The sequence below is a fragment of the Lynx canadensis genome, chromosome A3 (genome assembly GCF_007474595.2).
Source record: "Lynx canadensis isolate LIC74 chromosome A3, mLynCan4.pri.v2, whole genome shotgun sequence".
Classification (NCBI taxonomy): Eukaryota; Metazoa; Chordata; class Mammalia; order Carnivora; family Felidae; genus Lynx; species Lynx canadensis.
Window position 1 is genome coordinate 53,744,665 of NC_044305.1, and position 19,274 is coordinate 53,763,938.

At 44.3% G+C, this 19,274-nt stretch overlaps 1 protein-coding gene across 2 annotated transcripts in view; it reads left to right on the forward strand.

Moving 5' to 3' along the window:
• UXS1 (UDP-glucuronate decarboxylase 1) overlaps positions 1 to 19,274 on the forward strand; it is a 95,973-nt gene that overhangs the window by 15,241 nt on the left and 61,458 nt on the right. Inside the window, exons 2-4 of one of the 2 annotated variants that reach the window (XM_030310296.1) lie at positions 14,068 to 14,095; positions 15,368 to 15,431; positions 16,505 to 16,548. In XM_030310296.1, coding sequence (XP_030166156.1) covers positions 14,068 to 14,095; positions 15,368 to 15,431; positions 16,505 to 16,548 — 136 coding nt within the window. The remainder of the gene's footprint in view (positions 1 to 14,067; positions 14,096 to 15,367; positions 15,432 to 16,504; positions 16,549 to 19,274) is intronic. The other variant, XM_030310297.1, reaches the window with a different exon arrangement.

A 19,274-nucleotide genomic window follows, 5' to 3' on the forward strand; every position in this document is an offset into this window, starting at 1 on the left:
GGGATGGTAAAGGCATGCTTTCATCTCTCCTGCCCATAGCAGTGATGCTGGGCTGGACTGGGAAGGATTCACCCTTTGTTGCTCTCCTTTTTCTTTAGTTAATCTGTTTCTTCTTTTTGTCAGAAAACTAAGGAGATGCCCTTATTTGGTAGCCTTAGGCGAAGATTGAAGAATCCAAGTGCATGTTTGCTTTCCAGGGTGGTCTGGCATTTTTCTATCTTATTCGTACCTGTGTCTCCAGATTTTATGTTACTGTCTTGTGCAGATTAAGCGGTTTTTGAATGTTTACTTAATTGAATACAATACCATGCAGTAGAACCTTGAGAATATGTTTGAGTGGAACGAGTTTACAAATTTATTGCCTCCTTTCCTGAAGAGGCAGTAGTGGTTTTCTCAGGTGAAGATTTGGGAACAGAATGTATTTTAATTCCAGCTGCAAGAAATAGACATATAGTTGTTACAAGTATCATGGTAAATACCGGGTTATCTTTCTGTTGATAGGTTGTTGCCTCTGAGTACCCAGCTGAATTGAACCCGGAGGAAAGAAAGGTTTTCAGTGGTTAAGGGTAATTTACGTTTGGATGGTAAGGTGCAGAGGGCATTGATATGTGTCTTTGGGGGTCTATTTTTAATTCATAATTTTAACATCCTAACAGTATGGAAGCACTTGGAAGATCCTCTCCCTGCTCCTCCCCCTTCTAGCTAACCCTGTTTCCCTTCCTGTCTGTTACTTGTTGACAATTTAGATGTATGTATGAATCACCTAGTTTCCTGTGCATTATGTGTTCATAAAATATATTTAGGTGTTTTTGAAATGTAAATGTTTTTATATTATGGATTTTCTCTGATTTGCTTTTGTATTTAATATATGGAAAAAATCTTTTAACACAGATTTCATTCAGAAATCTAAATGGTTGCCTAGATCTCAGTGATAGATGTATGTATCATAGGCTGTCCTCATTTAAAGAAAGGTTTTGCATGGCTGAAGTTTTCAATGGGAGAGTTCTTTCCTTTCAAACTCTTGTTCTTACAGCTTTCTTGAATAAGAGTGACACCTGTTACAGATAACTCAATATTTGGAATTTTAAAGCTTTATTTTTTTAAATGTTTTTATTGATTTTTGAGAGAGAGAAAGAGACACAGTGCTAGTGAGGGATGGGCAGAGAGAGAGGGAGACACAGAATCTGAAACAGGTTCCAGGCCAGAGCCCAACACAGTGCTCGAACTCACCAAGTGTGAGATCATGACCTAAGCCGAAGTTGGACGCTCAACCGACTGAGCCACCCAGGCGCCCCTTAAAGCTTTACTTTAAAGACTGTCTTGGGTTTTCAAGGTCAGTGTGTGGAAGTTCGATTGTAATTTTCATTCTGCTACATTGTTTATGTCGCAGAGTGATAGGATGGACAGGACAGGGGCCTTGACCTTGGTGACCTTGGTGAGGAGGTAGAGACAGAAGCAGGTATAAAGCTCTGCAGTGGTACCAAGAAAGGGTCAGACAGGGCATCTGAGGGATGGTAAGGCCCACATAGGGCTTAGAAAGACGACAGAAGAGAGTCACCTGACCCAGAGAAGTGGAGGGTTGGGAGGGCCTCTGTGAAAAGGGGAAGAACAGGGCCAGGATTTGAAGTCAGCACAAGCACAGTGCACTCAGACATCAAGGTTCAGTGTTACTGTGCCGGGGGAGAGCGTGAAAGGGCAGTGAGTAAAGCTGGAGGGGGCTGCAGAAGGGTCCCTCGGGTGTCCTGCCCAGGAGGACAGGCAGAGAGAACCCAGGGATTGGCTTGCATTTGGTGAGGGCACTCCTCCTGGGCAAAGGGAGGGAGCAATAACCACTTTGGGGAGAAAGTCAAATGCTGTGATTATGTCAGGACTTGGCTGTGCAGTGAATGTAACACAGAGGCTCTGTCCCTAAGTGTGCTGGGTCAAGCTCATAGCGACCCATTCCTAAACAAACTTTATCTTAACAACTTGGTTTCTATCAGAGACGTCAGACCATCTATAAGGAAGGCACTGATGATTTCCTAAGTGGGAAGTGGAAATATGATGTAAGAATCCCTAAGACATTCGGTGGGGTAGGAAGCCTAGGGAGGTTTGAGTATGTTCGGAACCGTGCTGGCCTATTCATGACAGGTGGAGGAGTGGAGGCCAGGATACTGGGGATGAGCCGTGCATCCTGCGTGGCTGGCATTAGGGTGGGGGAGGGTGTGCCCTGTGGAACCCTCCTTCACATGGCGGGGGGCAGTGAAAAATTCTGGAACTTTTCTAAAGTATGTTTGTTTACTTTGAGAGAGAGATCAGGGGTGGGGCAGAGAGAAAGAGAGAATCTCAAGCAGGCTCTACTCTACTCGCATGGAACTTAACGTGGGGCTCGAACTCACGAATGTCAAGATCATGACCTGAGCTGAAATCAGTAATTGGGCACTTAACTGACTGAGCAACCCAGGTGCCCCGAAATTCTGGAACATCTATGTGCGTGTGTGTGTGTATGTGTATGCACTTCTTTTTCATCCTTTACAGTGTGCATGTACGTATATAGGGAGCGCATGCTCAGGACTTTTTTTTTTTTTTTTAATGTTTGTTTATTTTTGAGAGAGACAGTAAGCACAGGGGAGGGACAGAGAGAGGGAGACACAGAATCCGAAGCAGGCTCCAGGCTCCGAGCTGTCAGCACAGAGCCCGATGCACGGCTCGAACTCATGAACCGTGAGATTGTCACCTGAGCTGAAGTTGGATGCTTAACCGACTGAGCCACCCAGGCACCCCAACTCTGTTGTCCTCTTAACAAAACATGGGGTGTCTGAGAATGTGAACATGGGAGAAGATCAAAGGGAGGCCGTTTCCTGCAGAGGTGCTCAGATTGTAAGGCAACTGGCATCACTTGGAGCCCTTGTTAAAACCCAGTGGCTGTGCCCCACCCCAGAGTTTCTGATCTGAAGCCCTCATTGGGCCTTAGGCATTTCAGATAAGTCCCCACATGATGCTTCCTGCCACTGCTCAGGGACACACTTCGTGTAGCTCTGTTCTAAACAACCATTTGTCCTGCGCACCTATGGAGAGTCCCCACGGAAGAGTGTTTCTCTCATCCGGGCTTTAAAATTTTTTTTTCTTTTTTTACATTTATTTTATTTTTGAGAGACAGAGACCGAGCACAAGTGGGGCAGGGGCAGAGAGAGAGGGAGACACAGAATCTGAAGCAGGCTCTGGGCTCTGAGCTGACAGCACACAGCCCAACATGGGGCTGGAACCCATGAACTGCGAGATCATGACCTGAGCTGAAGTCAGACAGATGGAGGCTTAACTGATTGAGCCACCCAGGTGCCCCTTATCCAGGCTTTTAAAACAGAATAGTAGTTTCTTGAGATGATAATTGAATTAATCGTTTTGGATTTCAAGTTTTTCTCACCAGTTTGGGAGAATTTAATAGGTCACCCTGTGCTTTGCAGGCTGTGATGCTGCCCTACCTGGAAGGGACAGAAGGAACTCAATGTCCTCTCCAGACCAAAAAAACATATTTCACACTTTCTTCTTGCAAGATGTAGAAATTAATAGAAAAGTGTAGAAACGTATTCTGTGAATACACTTGTGGGTAGTTTTAAACATGTGTATAGTTTTAAAAGGCAAAAAATATTGGTTCTACTAAGTTTCTGTTCTCACTTAATATCGACATTTTTAACATGTAAATACTCTTTGGAGGACCAGATGTCCTGTGTAAAGCCCATGCTTTCTTGCCTTTTTAACCACTTTGTAAAAAAAAGGAACTTCTTGGGACAAATTTTTTTCCCATGGGAATATTGGTACGCTTTTATTAGGTAAGCCTGTGAGGAGGTCAGAATCATTTCAAGTGTTTTACAGCTCAAGTTCAGGACCTGCCAGCCTCGAATGCAGGGAACACAGGGCAGGCTCTAGAAGGTGCTGTCCCTGCAGCCTGGCCTCCGGGAGGGCCCAGAAGAGAGCTAGTGTCGCAGGGAGGTCCGATAAGCAGGTGCTCTCCGTGAGGCCTGTGAAGCCTGCCAGTTACTGGGGTCTGCTCGGCCACCCCAAGTATCCTTTTCCTGTGGGGCAGTTTTCATCCTGTGTAACTGCTTAGGACAGTGACAGACCTGGCTGGCTGCCCAGTGTTCAGGCTTTGGAGCTAGGCTCCTTCAGGTCAGGCAGAAAGCAAGGATCCCCATTCAGTGGCTTCTTGTTTGAAGAATTAAAAACAGAAGAAGATCTCCTAATTTGAACCTTCCAATCCATTTAAACACTGTTAATACTTTTCTTCTTACGAGAGTAATGCATGAAAGAAAAAGTGTGTATTCTTATTTGAAAAGCTTCAAAGGCTACCCAAGGGGAGTCAGATATTTGCTGTCTCCTGGTACTAGGATTGTTGAGGCTCATGGCTGGGAGCAAGGATGCATCTTTCCTCAGTACATTTAAAGTTTTGTTCAGGCGGAGGTGGCTGGGGAGGGAGGGATTCCCCACGACTGTAGCCCTGACCCAGGGTTTTACCAAGGCGACGAGTCTGTGCAAAGCTGTGCTTGGACGCGGTGAAGGGTACACATGCACTTGGTAGGGGATACGTCGAGTGGGGAGGAATTAAATCCTGTACCCTGGGTTGAATCGAGGTCTGCCTCATCGGTAGACGAAAGGGCTGGGGACATACCTGTCTGTTTCGTTTCTATTTATGTTGTACTGCTTTACCAGTTACTTCAAAACTTAGTGGTATAAAATAGCAGCCGTTTTTTATGCTATGTAATAAAGCAGTGGGTCAGGAATTTGAAATGCAGATGTTCTCTGCACAAGTTTTCTGGAAATGCAGAAGTTCTCCAGAACTTCAGCTGGAATGGCTCAAACGGCTGGGGCTGGAGAATCTACTTGCTGGAGGTTTCTTTGCTGCCACATCTTTGCCTCTGAGGATCGGCTCAGCTAGGACTGGCTGTTAGCCCCGGCAGGTGACCTGTCTGCCAGCGGGGTGATCAGGCCTCTTCCACAGCGGCCCAGGGCACCCAGAGCCGGCGTGCCAGCAAACTTAGCGGAAGGGCACGCTGTTTGCGACCAGTCCAGGAGCCACATGGCATCACCTCTGCCCTCCCCTGTGCTGGAGAGGGTCACAAGTCCACCAGATTCAAGGGGGGGACGCACACGCCCCACCTCCTGACAGGAGGCGTGTCCAAGAATTTTCGGGCAGGTCTTCAGTGCCGCCAGGGAGGCACTGTGTACAAAACACAATGACACCATACAGCTTTGCAGTGAGCACTTGGCACAAAGTGAGTCATAGCCCAGACGAGGCGTTCTGTTGTAGTTAACACGCTCAGAAAACCTTGAGAGGAACAGTAAACAGAGTCACAGAATGCGTGCAGCCGTGTTGATGTACTTCAGCGTGGCTGGAACTTCCTCTGCCAGTAAGACTCACTTTCCACGAGCTCCAGGTGCCTGGTATTGTACAGGGCTTCTGATTTGAATGCTTCTCTAAATTAGAGTTTCCTTGACCTGAGCAAGCGGGGATGGGAATGGCTGCACACTCTGCTGAAATAGGGAGCGTCTTCAGCACTCATGGGCTTGTTGCCCTCCTTAGGACTCATGACCTCAGCGTCACTCAGTTTTAGTTGGAGCACACGCCACACACAGGGCCGCTGAGGCTGGGGGATTAGCTTGGAGGACAGGACAAGAAAAAAACAAAATCAAGATGTCTTTTTTCACCAGAGATGGGGGTGACTCTGGGGCCTGGGAATGAGGCCTCACACTTGGAAGTGTTGGGGGAGTGAGGGCTGTCACTGGCCTTGTGACCTTGAGCAAGTCCCATGAGACTCCTCGTGGCTCCTATCTTCAGCTGTGAAATGGAGATAATAGCTCCATGACTTGTGACTAGAAACAGTGAGCAAGAAAGGCCTGTGGGGGGCCACTGGCGGTGACACTGGCATCGCTGTGCTTCCTGGTCACAGGCCTTGGCCTTGTCACGAGATTCCCCAGGGCTGTGGCCATCACCTGGCTGTATGCAGCAGTCCGTGCCACGTTCTCTTGAACCTCTGACATATGAGTCACAAGCAGGTGTCCTACCTGCACCTCTGGCTGGCGCTGGCCTTCCCAGCTCCAGGCCTCTGTTTCTACTTGCCTAGTAGACATCTTTAGCCTGGATCACTACAGGATGCATCCAAGGGAATATGTGCTAATCCCAGACCATGGTCCCCTCCCCCAGCCGTCTCCTGATAACACCCATTCACCACCCCCACCCTGATACACCGCCTGTTCCCTCCTGTCCTCTCCATTCTCGACCCATCTGTCCCTCACACCCCTACTTCCTGTTAGGCCAGAACACAGCTGCCCTGCATCACACTCTGAGCTGGTCGCCCACTAACCAGAGCCCCGCTGTCTGGGAATGCTAGGAAGGGAAACCAGGGGTGCCCACATTTGGTTCATTAACAGAAAATCCCCATGGGGAGCTTGTCAGGAAAGCCCTCATGGCCCACGTGACCCTACACCTTCGTCTTTCCCTCCCCAGGGTATTTCTGCTAGCATTGCCCCCCTCCCACCTCTCCGAGGGCATCCCCTGCACAGGCCAGTAGATGTCCCTGCCTGTATGCAGCCCGCATCTTCAGAGTTCGGTGACCTCTCGTCCCCTTTCTGCTCCCAGGACTGGGTCGATGGCAGCCTCTACTTCTTGTAGAGCACAGAACGATAAACTATGCACCATGAGCCAAATCCAGCCCACCCTTGAGCTGAGAAAGTTTCAACAATTTTTACACGGTTGAAGAAAAGGAAAAAAAAAAAGGAATCCTATTTCATCACACACGAAATTCACATTCCCGTGTCCTTGAATGAAGTCGTGTGGGAGCACAGTCACGCTTTTGTGAATTATCTATGACTCTGCCCACACTACAGTGGCAGAGTTGAGTAGTGACTTCAGAGATCCTATTGGCCACAAAGCCTGAAATATTTATTCTCTGCCCCTTTACAGAAAAAGTTTGCTGATGACTCCTGCCTTAGAACTGGGATTCCTAATCATTTGGGAGAGCTTTTCCTTCATTCTTTCAACAAATACTGCATGAGCGCTGAATATCACGAGGAAGCACCTCAGTTTCCTAGGGAACAGTAGTGAATGAAACAGTCTGTGCTGTCTCGGAACTTCCATTTTCTGGGCTGGAAACATACAAGCACATATAGATAGATACATTGGGTATATTGTCTGATGATAAGTGCAGTGAAGAAAAAGAAGCAGGTTGGTATGGGAGGGAGGAGAGAAGGGGGACACTATTAATAGGTGGTCAGGAAGACCCTCACTGATGAGGTAACTTGACCCAATACCTAGATGAACTGAAGGAGGCAAGTTAAAGAGGCATTTGGGAGAAGAGTAAGTGCAAAGGCCCTGAGGCAGGAGTAACAGCCTTGGCATGTTGGAGAAATTACGAGGGACCAGAGTGTTTTGAGGCTGGACTGTATAAGCAGATAGGTGGGCAAAGGTGAAGTGTGGCTGTGGCAGGTCACCAGATCCCTAGGGCCGGGCTCTTACCTTCCCCAGCGGGCACTTGAAAAATACAATGCCCAGGCTCCTCTGCAGAGATTCTGATTCAAGAGGTCTGTAGGGCCTCACAGGCTCTGGGAAGCCAGATTTGATCCCTTGAGACTAGAGAACACAGACCCTCACTCCACTCTCTTCCTGCCCCCCCTGCTAATTCTTAGCCATGTTAGGTCTCACAGAACCTTTTCAGTCCAAAGGGAACATGGATTAGGAGCATTTGCTGCAAGACCTCATACAGTGCTTGGCTTCTAGCAGGGGCTCAATATGTAAATGTTTGCATGTTTAAAAAATGTTTATTTATTTGTTTTGAGAGAGAGTGTAAGCAGGGTAGGGCTGAGAGAGAGGGAGAAAGAAATTTCAAGCAGTCTCTGTGCTGTCGGTGCAGAGCCCAACTGGGGCTCAATCTCACAAATCATGAGATCGTGACCTGAACCAAAATCAAGAGTTGGACACTTAGCTGACGGAGCCACCCAGGTGCCCCTAAATGTTGCATTTTTAAAAAGGACCTACATTTATGTGATGGCCTGTCCTCTTTCTACTGCAGTTTGTCGGGCATGCCATTTCTCCCCACTGCCCCGTCTTGGAAGGACTGTTTATGATCTGGGTTCCCCATCATTTTGTGGGTGGCTGGCGCTCCACCTTTTCCTGCATGAACGGGGTCAAGCTGTTTCCCCTTGTGGTTCCAGGTGGACCCTACTGCTTCTTTCCAGCTGAGCCTCACCTCCTCCTCTGGTCCTCGCTGACCATCATGTGTATGTTGCCCACTATACAGGTGAAGTTATGCACAGGGTCTTCTTAGCCCTCCGCATCTGCAGGCACCAGTTTTGTTGGCTGGCTGGCTGGTGAATGAGCCAGAAAGGATTTTAGCAAACATCGAGACAGAGGGCAAATCTTGCATGGGTTCTCCATGTGGTTGTACTGTCCTAACATCACCAAGCTGAGTCGGTGAGCCCCTGGCATGCTGGTTTATAGCGTGTCTGGCTGTCCTCGCCTGCCGGCACATGGGGTATACTGTGTGTCATACAGGTTTGTGCCCATTAGCTGGGCCAGAGGAGCAGCTTTCCTAATTCATTCTTCTGCCTCTGACTTAGGGCAAAAATACATGTGCTTTCTAGGTGAAAATGGTGATCAGAATGCCCAACAAAACATTGAGAAGCCTATTTCAACCATTGAAAATGTCAGGTGTGAAACAGAAATGGTAGTTTTTGTTTGATCCAGTGTTACAACGGTACTTAAAACAGGGGAATAGGGTTGCTGGTGCAGAATCCGTGCCTCACTAAAGTCTGGCATTCAAGAACTCAGAATCTATCCTATCTAAAACATTCTAAAACCAGTGCACCTCTGAAATTTCAAACTTTTATTGGGGAGTTTTGAAAGCTTTGTATGTGTGGTTTTGTGTGGACTTTCTAGGATTTTCCCAGACCTCCTGAAACTCATTCAGGAATTCAGTGGAGACCCACAGATTGCAGATTGAGAAATTACATTCTAAAAGTGATACTTGGGGTGCCTGGGTGGCTCGGTCAGTGGGCGTCCGACTTCGGCTCAGGTCGTGATCTCGCAGCCCGTGAGTTCGAGCCCCACGTCGGGCTCTGTGCTGACAGCTCAGAGCCTGGAGCCTGTTTCGGATTCTGTGTCTCCCTCTCTCTCTGCCCCTCCTGTGTTCATGTTCTGTCTCTCTCTGTCTCAAGAATAAATAAATGTTAAAAAATAAATAAATAAATAAAATAAATAAAAGTGATACCTGATTAATATTTAAGAAACCATGTTAGATTAATAGAGACCACAGAAGCATTGAGTTAGCATTTTAATTTTTTCTTTGGTGGAGAAGACACTCATTTTTAATCATACCCTTAAAAATCACTCAATTTTTTTTGCCCTAAATGAAAATTTCTATGTGATAGATTTTCTTGAACAGGGTTTCCTTGCATAGCATGAAATTTGGATACAGACAGTAAAAGAATCGTGAAACCAGTGTGCCTCAGTTTGCATGCAAAGTATTTTTTGCAATAAAAATTAGAATAAATTAAAATATCTTGAAAGCAGCGTAAGGGAATTTGGTGTTAAGCCATTTGTTAGTGATGGCGAATGATTATCTTTTTTTCCTTTTAAGTTTATTTATTTATTGAGAGAGAGAGTGAGAGAGCGAGAGTACTGGGGGAGGGGCAGAGGGGGGGAGAGAGAATCCCAAGCAGGCTCCAGGCTATTAACACAGAGCCCAACCCTGACTGGATCATCACCTGAGCCGAAATCAGGAGTTGGACGCTCAACCAACTGAGCCACCCAGGTGCCCCATAATTATCTTTTTTAAAAAATACCTTTCTTAATATTGAGTCCTTATATGGTATGTAATTGACTTAATTTAGTTCCATTTAGTCCAAACATCAATAGAATACGGCTATTCGTAATTCTCAGAGATCCTTTTGAGACACTGTAAGGTGGGTCAGATTAACTTAAGCAGGTTGCAAAATTCTAAGAGCAACATTAATTTTTAGCAGTGTTTAACTTTTAAACTCCATGCTGTGCAAGGTTCTAGGCTAGTCTACACTGAACACCAGGAACAAGGCTCTGTAATTGTTGGAAATTGCTTGTGTTTTCCCCCCTTGAAATGAGTCTGCAGTAATTCAGGAGCTTTCCCTGCCTGCTGTGTGTGTTTTTTGTCTGAGCTGGGTGCTGAGTCCTTTTTGTTCTTCAAAACAAAGCAGGCGGTGTAGCTGTTGAGAATTTAAAAGGAGGCCAAAAACATTTGACATAAAAACATCTTAAAGATTAATTAGTAATAACACTTCTGAAGATAAAAGTACTAAGCGAGGGATAAGTGTAATAAAGTGAAAACATTCCTTACCTCCTCCATTCCACTAATTTGGTGGCTGGCTGCATGTGTTTGGTGTTCAGGGAAACCCACCTGTAAACCGCCTATTAAAAAGAGGTGTGTAGTGTGGGTGCTGTGACAACATGGAGGGTCTCCTCCTGTCCCCTGGAGCAGGGAGGGAGGTTGAAGAAGCTTTCCCAACAACGGAATGCTCAGGTGAGGCGTTCTGGCCAAGGGGACCACCACAGGTGGAGCTGCTTTAGGGAGGGTGGAAGCTGCAAGTGGTGGGCGGGGCTTGGGGGGGTGGGCGTGGAGGTCTGATTGGTGAGGAGGGGAGATGGGGTTCATGAAGCTCCGGGGGGTGAACTGGGAAGTGCAGGAGGTTTGTCCAAGTGCAGGGAGCCAATGGAAGAAGTCTGAGCCACAAGAATAGGTTTGGGCATTAGCCATGATGGCCATTATTATCCCCTCATTAAGGGTGGCAACGATGTGGTCATGAGCATTATTCCTCAGGACAGATCCCAGGGTCCTCACCTGCCACCCAGGGGAGGAGTGTTTATACAGGACCAGTAGGGAAGGGGAGAGCCCTCAGAGCCCTGGTGTCTGTACTTCAAGTAGGGAGAAGATGTCTAGGAGAGGGGGCAGCCTTATGTGCTCTGAGGTAGTCTAAGGATGATGGAAGGATTGAGAAATGTCTCTGAGACATTTTAAACCCACTCAAGAAAAGGTTAAAAAGAAACCGAATAAACTAGTAACCATGGAATGATTTGAAAAGGCTGTCAAAGGCGTTATCTATCCTGAAGGCATCTTAAGGAATGGATAATTAATTTCCCCCCTCCTGAGGTTCCGCAGCCAGAGAGGGACTGCTTCCTGGCATATTCTGACAAGCAGCAGAATCCTAAAGCCAAAATGAGACGATGTGTTTATTTGAGATACATAGTGGAGAACAGGATCCATGGGGTTTGGCAACTGCTGGTTGGTCCACAATGCTGGGTGTCCAAGCTGACCACTGACCCAGATGTTCCTGGGTCTTCTGGGTGGGGGCCACCTCATGGTAGTGGGGGGGCACATGAAAGGGGGGCACATGGTGTGGGGGGCAAAGAGTTCAGCAAAGGTTTGGAAATCTTTTCCCTCCTTTTTTAGAAAACAAGGTAGGAAGGAACATAGATGCATGGAAAAATAAACGATTATGTCACCATTTGAACAATATTTTGGCATCTTCGGACCGTCTTTTTATTCTACGTGGTTCTTAGTAGTGGAAGTCATACTGCATGTGTATTTTCTCATCCGAAATGGTCATAATTGCATTACCATGTTACAATGTATTTTCATAGTTATATTTTTAATTGAGATATAATTGACGTGTAACAGTATTATTTAGTAAATAACAACATATAATGTGTTAGTACATATTACATAATATGTATTTATGTATACTATATATAAATACACTATATACACTATAAATATACTATATATAAATACCCATAATATATAATATATATTATGTAACTCTGGTTACCATCCATTACATCACATACTTACACTGTGTGTATGATGAGAACTTTGAAGATTCATTCTTAGCAACTTTCACTTATGCAATGTTATATTATTAACTGTAGTCACCATGCTCTAAATGACATCCCCAGGACTTTTTTATTTTGACTACCTTCACCCATTTCACCAATACCTACATGTTCACCTCTGGCAACCAGTAATGTATTCTCTGTATCTATCAACTTTGGTTTCTTGTTTTGTTCTAACATTCCACGTATAAGTGAGATCATACGGTGTTTGTCTTTGACTTATTTCACTTAGCATAATGCCCTCAGAGTCCATCCATGTTACCTCAAGTGACAGGATTTCCTTTTTTTTTTTTTGTTTCTTTTTATGGCTGAATAATATTCCACGCATCCAGTGATGGACACTTGAGTTGTGTCTGTGTCCTGGCTATTGTCAGCAATGCTGCAGTGAACCTGAGAATGCGTATCTCTTCCAGTTAGCGTTTTTGTTTCCTTGAGATAAATACCCAGAAATGGAGTTGCTAGATCATATGGTATTTCTATTTTTAATTTTTTGAGGAACCTCTTACTGGTTTCTGTAGTGGCTGCACCACTTTACATTCCCACCAACAGTACATGATGGTTCCCTTTTCTCCACATGCTTGCCGACACTTGTTATTTTCTTCTCTGTTTGATAAAAGTCACAGTGATATTTAATGGCTTTGCGATTTCATTGAATGGCTGTATCATGATTTATAGAACAGTTCCCCCATCATAGGATATTTTGATTTTTCCCTCCCCCCCTTTTTAGTATAAAGCCATGATTTGTGAAGGCAACTTTACTGTGTATAAATGTGTATCCTGAGGATAATACTCAAAAGTAAGATCACATGGTCCAAAGGTAAAAAACATTATTTTTTTTTATGAATAAGGAATGTAGCATGGATTTATTTTAATTTCTCCCATTTCTTGCATTTTTGCCACTTTTAGTTATTTATTGCTGTCTTATGTATTAGTTGCTTCCTCCTTTCGGAGGGGAATGTGCTTTTATGGAATCAGTGAAATGTGATTTTGGGAAGTTGAGTCCTATTCTGTAAATATTTGTTAAACCCTACTACGTACCGGAGGATGACCATAAGAAGGTGCCTCAGAGTAGGTACTAACCTTAATGCCTTTCCCAGCTCACAGAATCACCATCCCCAGGATGGGGAGGGTCTTTGTCTTTGCTCTCTCTCTTTCCCCAGCATGTAAGAGCACTTGGCCCTGAGGAGGTGTTCACCATTTGGGGAGTGACTACATAAGAGCCAAACAGGAATGCGTAGGGGCGCCTGGGTGGCTCAGTCGGTTGAGCGTCCGACTTCGGCTCAGGTCATGATCTCACAGTGTGTGAGTTCGAGCCCCGCGTCGGGCTCTGTGCTGACAGCTCAGAGCCTGGAGCCTGTTTCAGATTCTGTGTCTCCCTCTGTCTCTGACCCTTCCCCGTTCATGCTCTGTCTCTCTCTGTCTCAAAAATAAAATAAAAATATAAAACAAACAAGCAGGAATGCGTACACAATATTAGAACCATTCATGCAGAAGGTTTCCTTATGAAGTAATCCTCTGTTCCGTGATGTCACATGGGCGCTTGTGGTCTGGTAGTATGTTTCAAAGTCAGCCATGGCAGGACGTCAGTGTTGCAGCTGGGGCTGATTTGTGCACATTTACTGGGCACCAGCTGTGTACACATGATGACCCACCCTCTGGGTGTCTATGATCAAGGAGGCAGGCCAGCCGACCGGAAACTGGAATATGAGAGAGACGTGGAAAGTGCTGAGAGATGATGGACTTCCAGGTGAGGTTAAGCCACGGCTTCGGCCCGTTATTTAACTTCTCTGGGTTTTGGTTTCATAGAGATTTAAAGAAAGAGGTTGCACCGAGCCCTGGGATCTCTTTCAGGCCTGCAGTTCTTTGATTCTCCTGCCTGGCTTTTCCTCAAACAAAGGTTGAGGACATACTGTTTATCCAAACACAAGCATAGTTGAACTCCAGACCCCACAAGAGGTATTCCAGAATTAAAGAGAGGCATAGGATCCTTTTTCACTTACGTTTTAGTAGGACTTAATCCTTTAAAAGTGTGCATTTTGTTGTCTTCGTGAGCTGTAATTCAGATTTCTTAGTGTACTTGAAAATACTGGTTAAATATTAAAATTCTATTCGTTGGAATCCTTGAATGTCATGAAGTTAAATACTGACCTATTTTCTTCTTCTTTCCCTTACAGCTGTTTGGGGCAACTTCGTTAACATGAGGTAACTCTTTTTAATAACTTGGATGCTGTTGGTGGGGTTTTGTAGATGCATTTCAGTCATTACATGTCATGGGTTAATTGAAGAATATTTAAAGAACAAAACTGGGTCTTTTTGCTATCCGCACACCTGAGCTTTGTCTTTCTCCTTACGTTCTCGAGGAATACATCTGATTTTGCTACTTACCCATTTTTACTGGTTGGCTCCCTTGCATTGCCCACCTCAGGGTCCCTTCCCTCCTTTGGTACGCAGTAAGGGGCTGACCCTAGCTTTTATACTGCTGAAATGTAAGGTGTGTTTCAGGGTGGCTCAAGCAGGCACACAGGGGGCGCGCTTTTCTAAAGCCTTTTGAAAAAGAGGCTGTCTTAGGGAAACCACGGCTGGCCCCTGGCCCTGGGAGCAGACCGTGAAGGCTGAGGTCATCTGTTTACCTCAGGATCAGGCCCAGGGAGGCTTCCGACTGAGTGTGCATTATTTGTTCTTCATGATAAATGCGGGAGGGGCACTCAGAAGAGTAAAATCTTTGTGTTTATGTTCTAAAAAAAAAAAATAATAATAACAGGCGTTCATCATAAAAACAAATTTGGCACTGCTAGTACAGTTTTACGTTTGAAGCAAAACTTGCTCCACTCTCTACTTCTTGGTGGTGAAAATAAAAGAGCCGCAGCCACGGTTGTGGTGCTCGTGGTGAGTTTGGAAGTTGAATGTCCCTGCAGGAGGCCACTAGGGTAAAGGGTTGCTGTGTCCCCACCAGGCTTTTCATATTGAGTAGATTTTGCAAGGCCGGTGGGGCCGCGTTGATCTGATTCCCACCGCTAGGTCATGAGTATCTCCTGACAAAGGCTTCTTTCTGTGTGTGACTAGGAGGGGTGCTCAGATCCCATTTAAAGGAACTCTGTTTTTTCACTTGGAAAAGCTCCATTTTGCATTAAAGCCCCAGGAAAACCCAGCCAACAGACTTGGACTCCTATAGACACGCTTCCTGCCTCTAATTTATAATCCCACGTTGGGTGTAACATGCAAGTGAGATTATTTTAGTTGAATAGAAATAACCCTTCTGCGGTAGAGGTGAGGGGGTGAGATGAACTTGAGGTTTCCTCTCCTCCGCTGTCTTCTGTTCCTCTGGTGTACCCCCTTCTGGAGGGAACTGGAGCCCGGGACCGATGTTTGGGAAGGGGAGCGGCGAGGTGGTCTGCAGGCGTCGGTGTGTGTTGTGCTTTGCTCACAAATAAATCTTGAGGTCGCCAAGCCTTTCAGTGGATCTCAGTTTTGTAGCTTTCTACTCAACAGGTCTATGCAGGAAAACGGTGAACTCAAAATCGAGAGCAAGATTGAAGAGGTTAGTTCCTTTCCCGTAATTTGTTTCTGGTTTTTTCGTTATGTTTGTCAATTTCAGCTCCTTCGCTGGTGCTGCTGTCTTTAGTGTGGCGGCTTGCTGCTAATACGTGATTTGGAAAACATCTCCAAAATTTACCCTTATTTAGAGGAGCCTTTCTGTCTCTTATGCTCTGGATGCATCCCTGTGTTAGTGTTTGTCTGTTTTATCAAGGTGTGATGTACTGAGTTCCTACTCAGAGGCAAAATGGGTTTAAAAGTTTGTTACGACTTCTCAAGTGACCTTCGAGAATTTCTTAGGGGGAGGTGAGTACCAGGGGTGCAGGCAAGTGCCAGAGCAGATGTTGAAAGGAAAACCAGCCCAACTCAGATGCTGGGACTCCGGGAACACAGAGGGTGCCCACATGCACAGATGGGGGAAGTTACACACCCACCTCTGAGAAAGCTAGCTCCTCTGGTGGATTTATACACCTTCTGTTTGAAAATAATCGCTTACGCTTTTAGTCAAATAATTGTAGATATAGGTATGCTAGTGTGACGTGGGCTGTGGGAGGGGATGGAGAGTCCCTCATTTTGGTTCGAAGCCAAATGTCACAGTCCTGGAGAAGCCCTTGGATTGAGCTCCCTGTGTTAAAACACAGCATTGTGGGTCGGCTCACAGCCTGCCATTCATTCATGTGCTGAGCAGATGACATGGCGATTACGTGCAGAAACAAGAGGTTAAGCTTTTAGGGGAGGGCAACGTTTAGGGGATTCTTTAGTTTCTAAAAAGAATGGGTGGTGGTGATCTGTCTGTTTTTTGTGAGCCTCAACCACTTTGCTCATTAGTAAGGAAAGTAAAAAGTTAATTTTCTGAGAGAGACTTAAGTGTCTCTGGAGTAAGAGTTCCAACATACAGTTTATCATCTCGATTCTTAACGTGTGATTCAAGTGATCTAACTTAATTTCAAACTGGAAGTGGATAGTAGAAGAAATTAAAATCTGATTTGTGTTACATCATGTCTGTGTGGAACATCAAAGAGGGATGGTGGAGAACTCTCTTTGCTTCAAAAGTAATTTTGGTTATTTTTGTTTTAGATTGTTGAACCGCTAAGAGAGAAAATCAGAGATTTGGAGAAAAGGTATGTGCATGTTTTTAAGGAAAATCCTTCTATTTACTGACTTTAGAAGGTCAGCATCTGATATAAGCTCATCTCACCTCTGTCATTATTTTTTTAACCATGTAATTCTATAATATGAGAGGTGTTAGGTGCTTTCAACATAAGAACTTTTTTCTGTGAGAAGGTAGATGTTTACTGTCAAATTTGATGCAGTGTTTTTAAAGCTTTATCTTCCTTTATTTTGCTTTTTACAAACTATTTCTGATGAAAGCTATGGATTCTCTCTAGGAAAAAAAACTTATTTATTTCAATAAAGTTAATTGTTTCAGGAGTCTTCCTGAAGCTCAACCACACAGATCCTACACTAAAAGTCGTTCCTCTGTTATCCCGTCAGTTTGATTTCTACAAACTCTCATATCTAAACAAATAACCACATAAATGTTTTGGTTTTGGTTTTTAATCCCGATTTGAATATAATACTCAAATATTCCAAACATTTGAAGAAGATAGGATCTAGGTGTGTTGAAATCTTCCTTTTCTGAACCCCGTGAATTTCTCAGTTCCTGAAAATTCGTGGCATACAAGTTGAGGCTAGGCCTTACCTTCTTTTAAGTTATGCAAGGCGATCAGATGGTTTCTAGCATATACTGATTAATCTGAGGGAATTCCAAAAGAAGAAAAAAAAACCTGAGGGTCTAAAACCCAGTACTATATGTAAGTACTGTAAGAAATTAGGGGTCACTTGTTTGCTTGTCACCATACCTCAGGAAGGTTCCAGAATTGAGTCCAGGTGAAGTGGCTGGGAGGGAAGAATTGTATAATATGGTGGGAACTTACTTGAATCAGATTCCAGAGCAAGTTGCTCCTCACCCTTTGTCTTGGTGTTTCCCCGACTCTCCTCCTGCTGTGTGTAGTTCTGTTGTACCCACATTCCCTCTCTCTCCAAAACATGGGAGCTCGGGGCACTGGAACTTTTCCCTTGAGTTTATCTGGAAAACTGTGCATCCAGCATAACAGTTGGGTTTTTAGAGGTTTAAAACAGAAAAATGAAAACCCTCATTAAAGTTGACGTTATTTTTTTTTTCCTTACCTTGGCATGGGTTTGGATGATGTGTATCAGTATTGTATGAGCCTTTATCAAGCCCAGATTCATAAAAGAAGAAATGGAGAGCAATTTTTTCTTTGATTTCAGTGTCTGCAATAAATGATCGCAGAGAAATAAGGGTGAAGAATCATCAAACTAAATATGTTCATCATTTTCTTCTTTGTCCTCAATTGATAGTTTACATGCAGTCATACAAACTATTAATTTTAACTCTTGCTGTACTAAAAGTTGTTATTTTTTAGCAGATTGAGTTAGTAATATAAAGTTGTTATTTGTTCTTTAAATTTTTCTTGCTGTGATTTGGGCTGAAATTATGCTGCTGGTAACATTTCACTGGATGGGAGCCAGAAATTCCACCTTTAATAAGACTGGTAGAATTTGAGAGATTTTAGTTGAAACTTAAAAAAAAATTGCTTATGGTAAGAAATAACCAACCAGGTTTTATGTTGGCCAAAAAAAAAAAAAAAAAAAAGGCCCGCCAGTGATTATTTTCTTTAGAGAGTAATACTCATTTATGAAAAGTGAATCAATTGTATAACACTTCCCTAAAGCAATGGCTTACACACAAGATCTCTTGAAATAGGAGAATTTTATGATTCCTTTTGATACTTTTGTGACAATATTTGTGCTTTTTAAACAGGAAAGAGAAGCACAAGTATGAAAGTAATTTTGAAGAAAGTACCAGTAACTCATTCTTGTCAAGCTGTGAGAGCTCCCTTTAGGATGGGTGTAGAGGTCAAGCATTTGCCTCTTGGGGCTGCTTTACTAGTTATTCATCCTCAACTGGTTCTGTTCCCCAGTTTGGTGATCAAGTCAGGCGACAGATGAGCCCGAGTTGTTGTGTGTGTTAGAAAGTCAAGTATGGACAAGACTTTGTGGTAGAAATCGATGGAGCTCTGTCGGGTTTTATTTTTCTTGACTGATTTATATGATAAGAATGATCAAACACCCATCTTGACGTGAGCAAGATAAGAATATAACTGGACTACATTGTGTTGATGTGCTTGTCACCTGGGGGCAAAGTGGCCCCCAAGATATTTAAGGATATTTTTGAAAGGTAAAGATTATATTCATACAAGGAAAGAAATGGGGACAGTGCCCTTTGAGAAGCCTGAGTAAGTGGGTTGTGTGAGTTTTTTCTCTTCTTTACAGCACCCCCCTCCCATTTCTTAAGAGTTTGCTTGCCATTTGTTTAATTTCATCTCCATATCTTTATATTTTCTGTGAATAGATAGCAAGTCATGATGAGAATTTAAATTCTAAGTAAAAACAGTTTTTACTATTGCTACTTTAATGAACAGTAAGGGTAGAGTCTGGAATGGCATAGAATAATTACTAAAGGATTAATTTTGGGGGGTAAGAAAAGTTCCATTATTCAATTCGTGCTACATTCTGCCTCCCTTGCTTGCTTGTCTCTCTCATACTCAGAAATGCCGACTGCAGGCTTCATGTGGGCAGGGCCTTTGACCCTCTATGTTGTTTGCTTCTGTATCCTCAGCGTGTGGCACAAAATAGGTGCTCATTAAAAAGTTCCCAAATGAATGTATGGATGAGCCAGTATGCTACTACATAGGGTTTTAACCTACTTCATGCCTTTAAAGAAGCCTATGCCTCTTCCTTACCCACTTTGTTCAGTGCTTGG